This window comes from Schistocerca gregaria, chromosome 1 (assembly GCF_023897955.1).
Source record: "Schistocerca gregaria isolate iqSchGreg1 chromosome 1, iqSchGreg1.2, whole genome shotgun sequence".
Taxonomy (NCBI): Eukaryota; Metazoa; Arthropoda; class Insecta; order Orthoptera; family Acrididae; genus Schistocerca; species Schistocerca gregaria.
Window position 1 is genome coordinate 781,414,499 of NC_064920.1, and position 13,341 is coordinate 781,427,839.

Consider the following 13,341-nt stretch of genomic DNA (forward strand, 5'->3'; position numbering starts at 1 on the left):
TTTCCAATGGGATGAAAAAGCTAGTGTATAGCTGGACCAAAGTGCGTATCTCTCAAAGGAGACTATAGAGAGAAATAAGGTGAACTGCTTACAAATGAAACATTTTGTCCTTGCCTTTTTCCCAAACTCACCAGACCACTCTTATTTGTATACTACAAACTGCAATAAATTTCACTTTCCTCCCTTATGCGATAACATGCTTCAAATGCTAATCTACACAGCAGTCTTTATTGGATTTTTTTTCCCCAGAAATGAGGCTGAAGATTTTAATTCTTTACTAATCTAAGTCATTTGACAATTTTATTTGTGGACCTTGTTATTATTTTGTATTGATCTACATACCTTATTAACCATTCTATTCCTACCAATTTTGCCACAGAAAAAATTTAAAAGCACAAAAAAGTAGAAAGGAAATCAAAAGCGCAGAATGTTTTGGGGGACTGAACCCCTAGTTCCAGCCAGTTGCCTTGATCACTACACCAGCAGTACTTTAGTTGAATGGTGTTTATCTTACGAGTACATAAACAGCAGTCGAAAAAGTTTCTTTCCTCAATCTCTAGGAAATCGCACATTTGTAGCCACCATATAAATGAAAAATGCTCAATTTTCGATTATTTAATGATCCCACCAGTTTTGAGTCAACTGCCCATCATGGACTTTAAGAGACGTACTTCTTAAAAATGAGAGAGGGCAGGAGGGGGTTGCTGAGCTAAAATAGGACGCATACTCATCATTGCCGAATTTGTCCAAATTTATGGTACCTGTAGGGCATGGTGAGAAAGTACCCCAAGTGGAAACTCCAGATCGCCAAGTGTTAGGAAATAAAAGGAATTTTGATACAGATCTATCACCATGTACACCTTATCAATTGTCCCTGTGACAATGTGTTTAGCAAGCGGTGTTTGGCTCAGCGGCAAGAGATCGGATTCGCATTGGAAGGATCACAGGATCGACTGCCTGATGGCAAATATTTTTGTGCTTCTTGGCAATTCGTATACCACTGACATACCAAATAACCTACTCTATTAATTTATATAAGCACAAAAAGTATAGGCACAGGATGAAATACTGGACTGCAAGCATTTAAAAAGGGATTGTAGATAACTCTTACACAGGAACATCGTTTATTAAATCGATACCTTCATTCTTTTGCAACTGATCAATTACATTTACTGGGGTGATATTCATCAAAGAAACAGGGGAAGCAACAATATTTACGGCATCTTGCGCACGTTATAAACACCATATTTTTGAGATGACATGGTTTTTTTAATGTCTCCAAAGAAAAAGAAACTTTAATGCCATTCTGAAAACAGCATCCTTCATCGCACAGTCCAGCAGTGAACCACACGTAACGCAGCATGTCGCTGAATATGTGCAAGGGTAGCTGGTGATGTATAATTTAATGTAGTTCAATGCAAGCTTCTCGGGGAGTGATTTTTTCTTCTTCTTCCTCAATGAGGAAAGTGTAATTTTGACATTTTTTATTAGATTTTTTACGATAAAAATACACATCGCAGGGTTGCAGTAGTGGCTTACATTTGGAGGGAATTACTTTGATACTGCACACTGGCAATCTGTCTTCATTTTGGAACAGTTTTGTCATATATTTGTGCATTTGTTTGTCCTCCCCACGAGACAATCAATATAAGACATTTCTTCTGTTGCACGTAGGGCTTCCATCACATCTGTTACATATTTTTTGTATAAGTCTGTCTGTAAGAAGAAGCACAAAAATATTTGCCACTGGGCAGAAGTGAACCCGCGACCCTTTTAGTATGAATCCATTCTCTTACCACTGAGCCGAACACTACTTCCTGAAAAAATTGTCACAGGGACAATTGATAAGGTGAACATGGTGATATAACTGTATCAAAATTCCTTTTATTTCCTAAACACTTGGGCATCTGAAGTTCTCACTTGGGGCACTTCATGTATCACCACGCCCTACATTTACCACGAATTTGGACGAATTCGGAATTTGGTGATGACAAATAGGCGTCCTGTCCTTGTTGGTCTTTCATTTTAGGTTGTATACCAATAACCTGCCAAATATGAGTAGTGTTGGTTGGCCACGTCTGAGGCCATCATCTTGTTAGAAAGCTGATTCAAAATAATTTCTAAAAACTTCAAAGTATAGGGTACAATGAATTGTACAACACACAATTACAAATGGTAGATCTTAAGTATAACCCAACTAATATCTGGGACTTGAGATTTTATAACTAGACTGTTTTATTGGTTGTCTTTGCTGGTTGTGGTTGAGGTAATGTTAACATTTTTATGATTTACTTTTTTCATGAAACAGTATAAGAATGTTACTTTTCAAGAATTAAATTACTTGAATCACCTCATATTTCATTAATTTTTGAACATTTTGAAAAAACAGTTTTGTTTCCAATGTAATAAGAGTTTAGAAATCTGTACACAAATCACTTTGTTACATCAGAGAAGATTCAGACATTTGTGGTATATGTTTACATACACAGTTTTAGGGATTTTGAAATTAGCTGTTTATGAAATCTTAGTATCTCAATGAAGTTAACAGCTCATGTAAAATTGCGGAGTGAGTTTGAGATAAAATGTAAGAAAAAATAGATAGATGCAGCAGCACAAAATGAATGTACAGAAGATTATCACACTGTATATCACTGTCCTTGTACGTACAGTGGTAGTAACTCATTCACATATTTATGATTCTGGCTAGTTTTCATCGAACCAGTCAGTATGGCCATGCAAATTTTCAAAAGTGGTCACAAGTATTTCAATACTAAAACAGCTGTTGCAACAATTAACAGGAAACAATGGAAGATACACTCACAATCCTCTAAATAGATGCCAATGTAAATTACTAGTGCACAAGATTTTCTGTATATGTGAGGGGGGTGGGGGGCTGCATTTGCACACAGCAGGTAAGTACAGATGTACCTCAAAAACCTTGTCCCACAATGTATTGTCAATGCTTAATAGACCTGTTCCCAGCAGTTCTCTCAACTATTTATGTAGGAGGGATTATGGCAGATGTACACAGACTCCTATTTCAGCCTATTTACACTTTTACATGGCATACACTTCTCCGAAAGTCAGGCAATTTTCAAATCTGGCATTCCTGTCAAAACTCTTTATTCTTGCTACTAACGTTTTATGTAATTTCGTATGGAATTACAATTCTGATGAACTGCAGTGCGTTACTGTCATAACTTTTTATTACAAAAACTTTTGTGAAGAGTATTTGATAAGGTGATATTCTAATAATGCTTTTCAGAATGACATTTTCACTCTGCAGCAGAGTGTGTGCTGACTTGAAACTTCCAGTCAAATTAAACTGTGTGCCGGACCGTGACTCAAACTCGGGATCTTTGCCTTTCACGGGCTAGTGCTCTACCATCTGAGCTACCCAGGCACGACTCAAGCCCTGTCCTCACAGCTTTACTTCTGCCATTACCTCGTCTCCTACCTTCCAAACTTTACTGAAGCTCTCCTGCTTTTGTTAGAATGTGTTTTGTTGCAATGTCTCTCTAGCATCCAGGAAAGTAAAAGTTATGAAGATGTGAACTGAAAGTAATGCACATATGGGCATAGTCTGAACAGTCGAAAGAAATGAGTTCCCAGTATCAAACAAATATTTGAGTCACAAATAGAGCTTGTAATAATAACAGCAACTACACCCAAATGCAATGAAATTCAAGAATATTTGCGAGATCAAAGAAACTACTGCCTTTCAGCATTCATACCATAAAATCTTATGAGTAATGAAGAACTGCATAAATTTACAGTTTCTTGTCTACGGTCTACATGTTGAAACACTAAGTAACTGAACAATGTAAACATAGAATCAGAAGTCAGGCTGTTATTTTAAAGGAGTATTTCTGTACCTTTGTGGTTGATCCTGAAACAGAAACTGATGTTCTGCTGGCAGCCTGAGGAATAATACCACTACCTGGTGGAATTCGTAATGAGGGACCATCCCCACGCTCTACATCTCTTGATGGACCTACACCTGCAAGTGACAATCACAATGATAACTTAAATTTTTAAAAATGCAACATATCACAACAACTTGAGAATACAATGAACTTACAGTGTGCAGTTTTAAAATGTTTTACAATATGGATGCCTTAGAAATGAGGAAGAAAAAGAAAAACAAAGAATGTTTTAGAAAATAAAAGATTAAAGCAATAACGCTGAAGCCAACCACTGACTGCCCAAAGTGTTCTTAATGTCCTGAGGAAAGAGAACATGCATAATGCATGGTGCACTGAAAGTTAGATGTAACTTTTAATTTCACTAATTCTTGAACAATAGTTCACTTAACAACTGCTATAAAATTTCTTAATACCATCACTCAATTACACTACAAATTTAACAGGTAACGCTAGTGCAAAGGCCTGCCATTTTGACATTTTAAAAAGCAACATAATTTCACTAGTACTGACAGTGAGTAACACACACACACACACACACACACACACACACACTACCAACAACAAAACCAATCTCACTAAGTAATATTGAATGTATCAGAAAAAATGCCTCCAGTTAGTCAGACACTGCAATGTGAGTAATACTTTATTTTATCAACCCAGCTACCAACAAATACAATATTTTTGGGAATTAGAACTACCAATATGCAGCAACCAGTCACAAAATCATGTTTTATTTATTCACTTTTGCAAATCAATTTCAACTGATTAACAGCCATCATCGGTGCTTTCAACCAATATGTGCCCTGAGTTTTAATACTGCCTTAAGCAGCATTTTATGTTTGACCTCTGCTTAACACAGTATTACTGCTCAGGGCATATATAGGTTGAAAGCACCGATGACGGCTGTTAATCAGTTGAAATTGATTTGCAAAAGTGAATAAATAAAACATGATTTTGCAACTGGTTGCTGCATATTGGTAATTTTATGGTTTATGGTCGTTGCACAACTTGGGAACCACATGGAGCCCACGATTCATTTTTGGAAGTGTCATGGTGGTGGTGGTGATATAGGAATGATTATCACCAATGGCAGAAGCTTTATGATAATGACTAGGAAAGTATTTATGTTCAGTGCAACCGATAATGACAACAATTGACTTAATGGAGAAATTAAAAACACTTTTGCAATATGATAAATCTTTAGAAGTGTTGGTAAAAGCTTACCACACATCATAAATCACCCTCTACATTATTAATCACACTCTACATTATTAAATACATGAACCAATGTAATTAAAGGAAGCTTCGGGCAATTAAACTGAGGTTAATGATAAGCTAATAAGGTTGTGAAATATGACGACTCTGTACAGTTACCACAGAGAATCATTGTCAAGTCTGGGATATACAAGCTGCTATTATGTTTTCTTCTAGAATGGCTATGTATGAAGTCCACAACCATCAGCCAAGTCAGATATTGATGAAGTATCTTTCAGAAACTTGTGGGAAGTTAGGGGCTTACATTAAATCACTGAATGATTCACATTGATCTATTCCATCTCTTAATAACAGTCAGAAGAAGAGGTGGCTTAACAGATGACAAAAGAAAGGTCTTACTACAAAAAAACATAAAAATGTACTGCCTGACAACTACACTAACTCACAAATTGTTGACAGTGAAATAAGCACTTTCAGTATTGAAAAATCAACTGGCACTACTCCAAACAAAGTGAAAGGCCCTGATGGAATCCCTAGGAGACTACAAACTGAATTCACTGAGGAAGTGGCTGCTTTTGTAGTTAATATTAAGAGAGAATATCTAGTGTAGTGAAAAAAGTTCACTATGGTATGGGTGGGAAGGGCACTCTTGTTCATTTAATTGCAGAAATAAAGAATGCACAGAATTGTAGACCAATATACTTATAATATTGATGTGTTATAGGATCCTAGAGCAAATTCTATGATCTAACATTATGATACTCCTGAAAGAAAAAAGCTTTTCTTTAAGTTTCTTGCAACCAAGAGAGGATTCTAAGAACTTTTCATTGAGAAAAAACAGCACTTTTCAGGACACTTAAAGTACCAAAAAGTAACACTGGAAAGTAATACAAATGTTAATGTTCCTAAAACAAATGTGTCTGCTTCATTGTGCGTTTATATTCAAAAAAGAAAGATGCCATTCAGAACAAAAAGAACAATCTAACGTAAGGCTGCTGATGAGCAGGCCTGTGATATATACTTGCAAAACTTTTGGTTGTTTACATACCGTACCTTTGAAGGGACAATGTAGCTCTTTGTCTCCACTTGTAGACATACTCCATTTCCTTATAAAGCTACTAAAGAACTATTACAATAATTGAAGCCACGCATTTGGGATAACGCAAAGGCAATTAGTTTAAATCAGAAAATTTTAGGTTATTACCGGATTATTTCACTACTGCTAGGGGGAAAAAACCACAGTTGTGCACCTAATGGCTTAAGCCTCAGCCTCTTATGTGACAGTTCCTTTTGAATGCTGCCTGCACAAATGTCTTCAATCTGACAACAGAAATATCCCAGTTTGCTATCTACATAAATACATAATTTTATGTTTACATTTAAGAAACCTATTTAAGACTTTAGTACAATTTCTATACATGCACAATTTAAATCACTTTAAATAAATATTTTTGTCACCATTTGCAGCAGAACTGCGAGAACTCTTTGTTGATCCAGAACCCCTGGTGATGCGGCGAGTGACTAGAGGACTGGAGTAAAGCAGACGGCGCAGTGAGAAACGTGAGAGGCCACGCTTGCGTTGTCCACCTCCACCCACGGAACATGTTGAATGACTATCACTGTCATGGGACTTGCGCATTGTTAATTTGAGTTACCACTTCACTGTCATTCTAGGCCTGCAAAGAAATAGAGAAAACTTAAAGATACTAATTCAGAACACATTAACACTTAATTTTTAAGAAGTTCCTTAATTTTTTATACACTCCTGGAAATTGAAATAAGAACACCGTGAATTCATTGTCCCAGGTAGGGGAAACTTTATTGACACATTCCTGGGGTCAGATACATCACATGATCACACTGACAGAACCACAGCCATATAGACACAGGCAACAGAGCATGCACAATGTCGGCACTAGTACAGTGTATATCCACCTTTCGCAGCAATGCAGGCTGCTATTCTCCCATGGAGACTATCGTAGAGATGCTGGATGTAGTCCTGTGGAACGGCTTGCCATGCCATTTCCACCTGGCACTTCAGTTGGACCAGCGTTCGTGCTGGACGTGCAGACCGCGTGAGACGACGCTTCATCCAGTCCCAAACATGCTCAATGGGGGACAGATCCGGAGATCTTGCTGGCCAGGGTAGTTGACTTACACCTTCTAGAGCACGTTGGGTGGCACGGGATACATGCGGACGTGCATTGTCCTGTTGGAACATCAAGTTCCCTTGCCGGTCTAGGAATGATAGAACGATGGGTTCGATGACGGTTTGATTGTACCGTGCACTATTCAGTGTCCCCTCGACGATCACCAGAGGTGTACGGCCAGTGTAGGAGATCGCTCCCCACACCATGATGCCGGGTGTTGGCCCTGTGTGCCTCGGTTGTATGCAGTCCTGATTGTGGCGCTCACCTGCACGGCGCCAAACACGCATACGACCATCATTGGCACCAAGGCAGAAGCGACTCTCATTGCTGAAGACGACTCGTCTCCATTCGTCCCTCCATTCACGCCTGTCACGACACCACTGGAGGCGGGCTGCACGATGTTGGGGCATGAGCGGAAGACGGCCTAACGGTGTGCGGGACCGTAGCCCAGCTTCATGGAGACGGTTGCGAATGGTCCTCGCCGATACCCCAGGAGCAACAGTGTCCCTAATTTGCTGGGAAGTGGCGGTGCGGTCCCCTACGGCACTGCGTAGGATCCTACGGTCTTGGCGTGTATCCGTGCGTCGCTGCGGTCCGGTGCCAGGTCGACGGGCACGTGCACCTTCCGCTGACCACTGGCGACAACATCGATGTACTGTGGAGACCTCACGCCCCACGTGTTGAGCAATTCGGCAGTACGTCCACCCGGCCTCCCGCATGTCCACTATACGCCCTCGCTCAAAGTCCGTCAACTGCACATACGGTTCACGTCCACGCTGTCGCGGTGCGCTACCAGTGTTAAAGACTGCGATGGAGCTCCGTATGCCACGGCAAACTGGCTGACACTGACGGCGGCGGTGCACAAATGCTGCGCAGCTAGCGCCATTCAACGGCCAACACCGCGGTTCCTGGTGTGTTCGCTGTGCCGTGCGTGTGATCATTGCTTGTACAGCCCTCTCGCAGTGTCCGGAGCAAGTGGGTCTGACACACCACTGTCAATGTGTCCTTTTTCCATTTCCAGGAGTGTGAATAAAGTTTTTGAGGAACCAAACAACTCCGTTGATTTTTCATTGCCTTACAAAAGTTAGTGAACAGTGGTAGATATTAATGATAAGATTAATAAAATGAAATGCATTTACTCTTAGTTTTTACCAAATTTACTCTGAAAATTAGTTATAATTTCTTACAGCAATATATATTCCTATAAATGAAAATTGTAATTTCAAAAGAACTTTAGTGACTTTGCCACTGCAAGCAGTGCCTTTAAAAAGTTCAAAATGAAATACTTCTTTAATTATTCAGTCTCATTTATTAACTGTCACAATCATTACACAGAGGGAGAAAGTTTCTCATTCCCATTTAGGCCCTCTTTATCACACCAGGTACTATTTCTGTGTCTGTTCTAATCTAGTGCAGGCTAAGCAAGGGAGTTCCTTATGATTCAATACAATGTGTAAGTTGATAATCTCACTTAAAAAGAGAATTGCTCCAGATACAAATCTGTAATCACTCTTCATGCGAAGTTGTGCCATCATGCTGCCCATAATAAGAGTTATCAGTGCTATAATTTAAATAAATTGCTGGGGATGTAACATACACTGTCAAATCATGAAAGCAGCATTGATACATTTGCTGTAGGCTCTCCAAGACTGTTAACTGACCAAATGGGTCTAGTGTGTAATCCCACAGTATGATTTATTTAGTTCATGGAGAAAATTTTCCCTGCAGTATCTTCACTGTACAGTTTAGTTCTTCATCTTTATCATGACAGCAAAGTTGTACCCAATATCAATGCCAACTGGTAGTTTACAATTTGTTAGAGACAGTTAACCACTTATCTGACTTCTAAAATGCCTTCCAATAGCACACCTCAGAGCCTAGGCACTATATTCCTTCTACCTTGCTGTGTTTATACTAATTTGATCCATTCTTGTAAATTTTTCATTGCACTTTATTAGCCAGGTATTTAGGTAAAATATGGGGAGGTTATCAACGGACTGAACATTCAATACATTATCTTAAATATGATAAGGCACAATGATCTTTTGGCTTATAGGAGAGTAATTGCCAGCACTGAAGGTGGAGTAGGTAAAAGTGGAGTTTGGATAATAACTTAGTCATTATTCAAATGAACCATTAATAACTGTATATGACAGTAAATGTACATTTTATATATCAAAGCATACAAAATGATACTTCTCTTGTTGTAAGAAAGCTAATACTTGTATAAGCAATTCTAGAAGCACCTGACAGCATTATGTTGCTAATACTACTAACAAGGGCAAGGCCTCAGACATGGCCAACTGATGTGGCACATATTTGGCATGTCACTTTGGTACAACATAAACCCAAGAACTAAGATTTTGGCTCATTAACTCTCCCTCCCCCTTTCCATTTTTGAGAAAATAATCCCTGTAGTCCTTAATGTTCAAGTAGCTCCAAATCAATGGAATAAAGAGATATTCAAAAACTAAGCAATTTTCATCGTCATGTATGGGGTCCATAAACGTGTAATTTCTGATAAATTGAGAAAATAAACTATTGCGGTTGCTGTCAATATACTCAGATTTTTTAGCCCTTCCTGCAAAACAGCACCTGACGAGCAACCAAGGAACCTGCCTGGGGGATGGAGGACCTGAATTCAATTCCTACATAGACTAAGCTGTTTGTCTCCTCCCCTCCATTCTCATATGCATTTTGCTCGGTACCAGTATCTAAATTGGTGGAAATAGGAATAGTGAGGCAAATAAATCAATGAAGGATATTTACAATGTAGGTAGATAAATTTTCAAAGAACCTGAATTAGTGATGAATTGGAAGTTTAATTCTCATTGCCTGATAATCGAAGGACACTCTTCCAATCCCTCATAATGAACCATCAATAGCTGACAGTACATGCACGAATCCTTGTATGTTATCCTAATTGCTTATTCATTTTTGTGTAGTTTTGAATACAATCATTTAAAAGTGATGGTTTCCAGCAGTAATAGTAGCGAACCTGGAGTGTACTTGTAGGAATTTATATCACTGTTATATCCCTGGAACTAAACACACCTTTGAAAATAATAAAGCAAAGAAAGAAAAAGACTGCAAAGCATATGAAGGAATCTAACACAGGACTCCTGCTCTGCAAACAGTTGCCTTGGTCGCTCGGCCAACACCACTTTACTTGAAAGGGTGGGTTGGGTTAACCTTTTCTGTACATAAAGTGGCAGGCATATTATTTTCTTTTCTCAATTTTTTGGGGAACTGTGTGTATTGGGATCCTAGATATGATGAAAAATTTTCAGTTTTCAATTATCTGTTGATCTCATCAATTATGAGTCAATTAAGAGAAACTTAAGGGGTGATTTTCTCGAAGAATGTTCGGGAGGGGGGGGGGGGGGGGGGGCTAGTGAGCTAGGAATCCTCCATTTTAGGTAGTGCGCAAGCAACCTGCCGAACTTGAGACAGGTCAGTTGGCCATGTCACACACGCATGTACTTGCCAAGTCTGCCACAGATTCAGAAACAAAAAGAAGTGAATTCTAACTAACAACTCCATCATATACTGATGGAAAAAATCGCAACAAAATAAACTAATTAGAGTAATGAAATCTCGGAAATATATCTGTGTAGATAACATATTTAAGTTATTAACTAGGGTTGCTCCACGTTTCCCCAAGTGAAATTCCCTGATTTCCAGAAAAGTTTTAGCATGTTTCCCTGACAAATTATGAAACCTCAAGGGTAAGTTAAGACGTAAGTTGACGACCTGTCTTTGCAGTTACAGTACAAGACAATAGTGTGAAGGAGGAAAAAATCCGAAAAAATTTGCATGCAGATGGCATTTCCTGATGTGAACAAAAATCATATTTACTGACATCGACATCTTTTGTAATGAACTGTTTTAGACGGAGAAAACAAACCAAATGGTACGTGCGCTTCATTAAAACCACTGATGTTATTTTATTTCAATAAAATGAAACACATTTGGTGACAAAACTACGCATTTCCTTGGAGTCACAATACGGATTTAAAATACCTTAACTGATTTCAGAAATAATCTCAAAAAAGAGGGTCTCTTGAAAGAAGTGTATAAGGTGGGGAACAATTGTGTAAATCAACACTGCAAGTGACCGCTAATAAAATGTTGGTTTTACTATATTTGTTATTGTCACTTATTACCTACTGTGTTGCATCTGTTATTTTACAGGTATTGTGCGATTTTTCTTTCAAGAAATACATGACTGCATAGCATACGAAGTGCGAGAGACTGAAACAATTTTCTTCTTCCCATTGTCCATACTTTCTAACATATTAAGTACTTTTGGCGAGTCAAAATGTACTAGAACATGTAAAATGTCTATAAACTGCCACACTGTACAACGTGCTTACAGTGAGATAGTTTCAATTCCTGAAATTCATTGCCCATGGTCTCTGGCACACTGAGGGTCACTGCAATCGCTGGTCCACAGATAAACCATGGAAGTATCTGTATTAGGCCACACACAAACAGTCCCAGCCTGTGGATAAATCAGTGCGACTAGATACAATGGGCAGGGCCTGCACATTAGTGGGAACCGAATGGCTTCAGATCGACAGGCCCAATTCATTACAGAAATGGCCTCCGGTTTTAGCCCATCCTGGAAATCCACTCATGTGGCCAGCTATTCACAAGCCACAGACAGCATGTTGATGAAATACGACCACGGTGATCAATCCAGAATCAATACTAATGAGGATAGGTAGCAACTCGCCCTAAGGATGATTGCTGAGCCACGGACAAGCACATAGAAAAGACAATCACTCTCACAACTAAATTTTCAGCCACAGCTTTTGTCAGAAAACGAGAGCACAGACACATTCATACAATCACTCAGACATTCATGTGACTGCCGTCTCTGACTGCTGCATCTACAGTCTCTGCGAATCAGATCCAAGCAAACCGCTCCTCATGCCTCTCTTCCTCTTATCAGCGGCTGCTGGCTAGTGGCAAGAAGTGGTGGCATCACTGACAGTAAGCTGAGGGGAGTGGTAGGAAGGGGAGAAGCAGCAGGAATGAGGAAGTAGGGAAGCGGCACATATACTTAGCTGCACCCAGCCAGTGACTATGCTTGACACCTCAATAAACAGATCATTTCCATCTACTGAGACAAAAATGAAATTTTTCGAGGTTTTTTTTTTTTCTTCTCAAATTTCCCTGGTATTTCCCCGACTTTCCTGAACTATTTAAAATTCCCTGACATTCCAATTTCCAGAACCTGCGGCAACCCTGTTAACTCTGCAAAATCACAGGTGCAAATAAGTCATTGTAATTGTGAAATGTTGGTACATTAAGAACCAGTGTAACAGCCAGAAAGTTGAATGTAAGTTTGCAAACATGCATGCATTGTGTTGTAATGGTGCCAGACGTCAGTTCGTAGGATGGAGTTCCATGCCTGTTGCACTTGGTCAGTCAGGCAGTTAATCTTGGCTGTGGACGACCCTGGTGTTTTTGTCCAATGGTGTCCGATATGTGCTTGATTGGAGACAGACCTTGCGACTGAGCAGCCCATGGCAACATGTTGGGCTACAACAACAGTATGTGGGGATGCATTATCCTTTTGGTAAACACCCCCTGGAATGCTGTTCATGAATCTTAGTGCAACATGTCGAGTAACCACATTGACCTACAAATTTCCAGTCAGGGTCTGTGATACAACCATGAGAGTGCTCCTGCTGGCATACAAAACTGTTACCATACTTCATAACTCCAGGTATATGTCCCATGTGCCTAGCACACAGACGGATTGGTTGCAGGCTGTCAACTGGCCTCCTCCTAACCAACACATAGAAATCTCTGGCACCGAGACAGAACCAGTTTCATCAGAAAAAACAATCTGCTTCCACCCTATCTTCCAGCGAGCTCTTACTGGACACGACTTAAGTCATAAATGGTGGTGGTTTGGTGTCAGTGGAATGCATGCTACAAGGTGTGCTGGCTCGGAGCTATCTACGAAGTAACCGATTTGTAACAGTTCTTTGTGTCACTGTGATGCCAACTGCTGCTCAAATTGCTGCTGCAAATGT

At 39.5% G+C, this 13,341-nt stretch overlaps 1 protein-coding gene across 7 annotated transcripts in view; it reads right to left on the reverse strand.

Moving 5' to 3' along the window:
- The window catches only part of LOC126268754 (E3 ubiquitin-protein ligase RNF19A-like), a 354,985-nt gene that overhangs the window by 110,151 nt on the left and 231,493 nt on the right, over positions 1-13,341 (reverse strand). For all 7 annotated transcript variants that reach the window (XM_049973936.1, XM_049973935.1, XM_049973938.1 and 4 more), the window contains 2 exons: positions 6,600-6,817; positions 3,876-4,000 (listed from right to left, as the gene is read on the reverse strand). In XM_049973936.1, coding sequence (XP_049829893.1) covers positions 3,876-4,000; positions 6,600-6,780 — 306 coding nt within the window. In that variant the 5' untranslated portion in view covers positions 6,781-6,817. The remainder of the gene's footprint in view (positions 1-3,875; positions 4,001-6,599; positions 6,818-13,341) is intronic.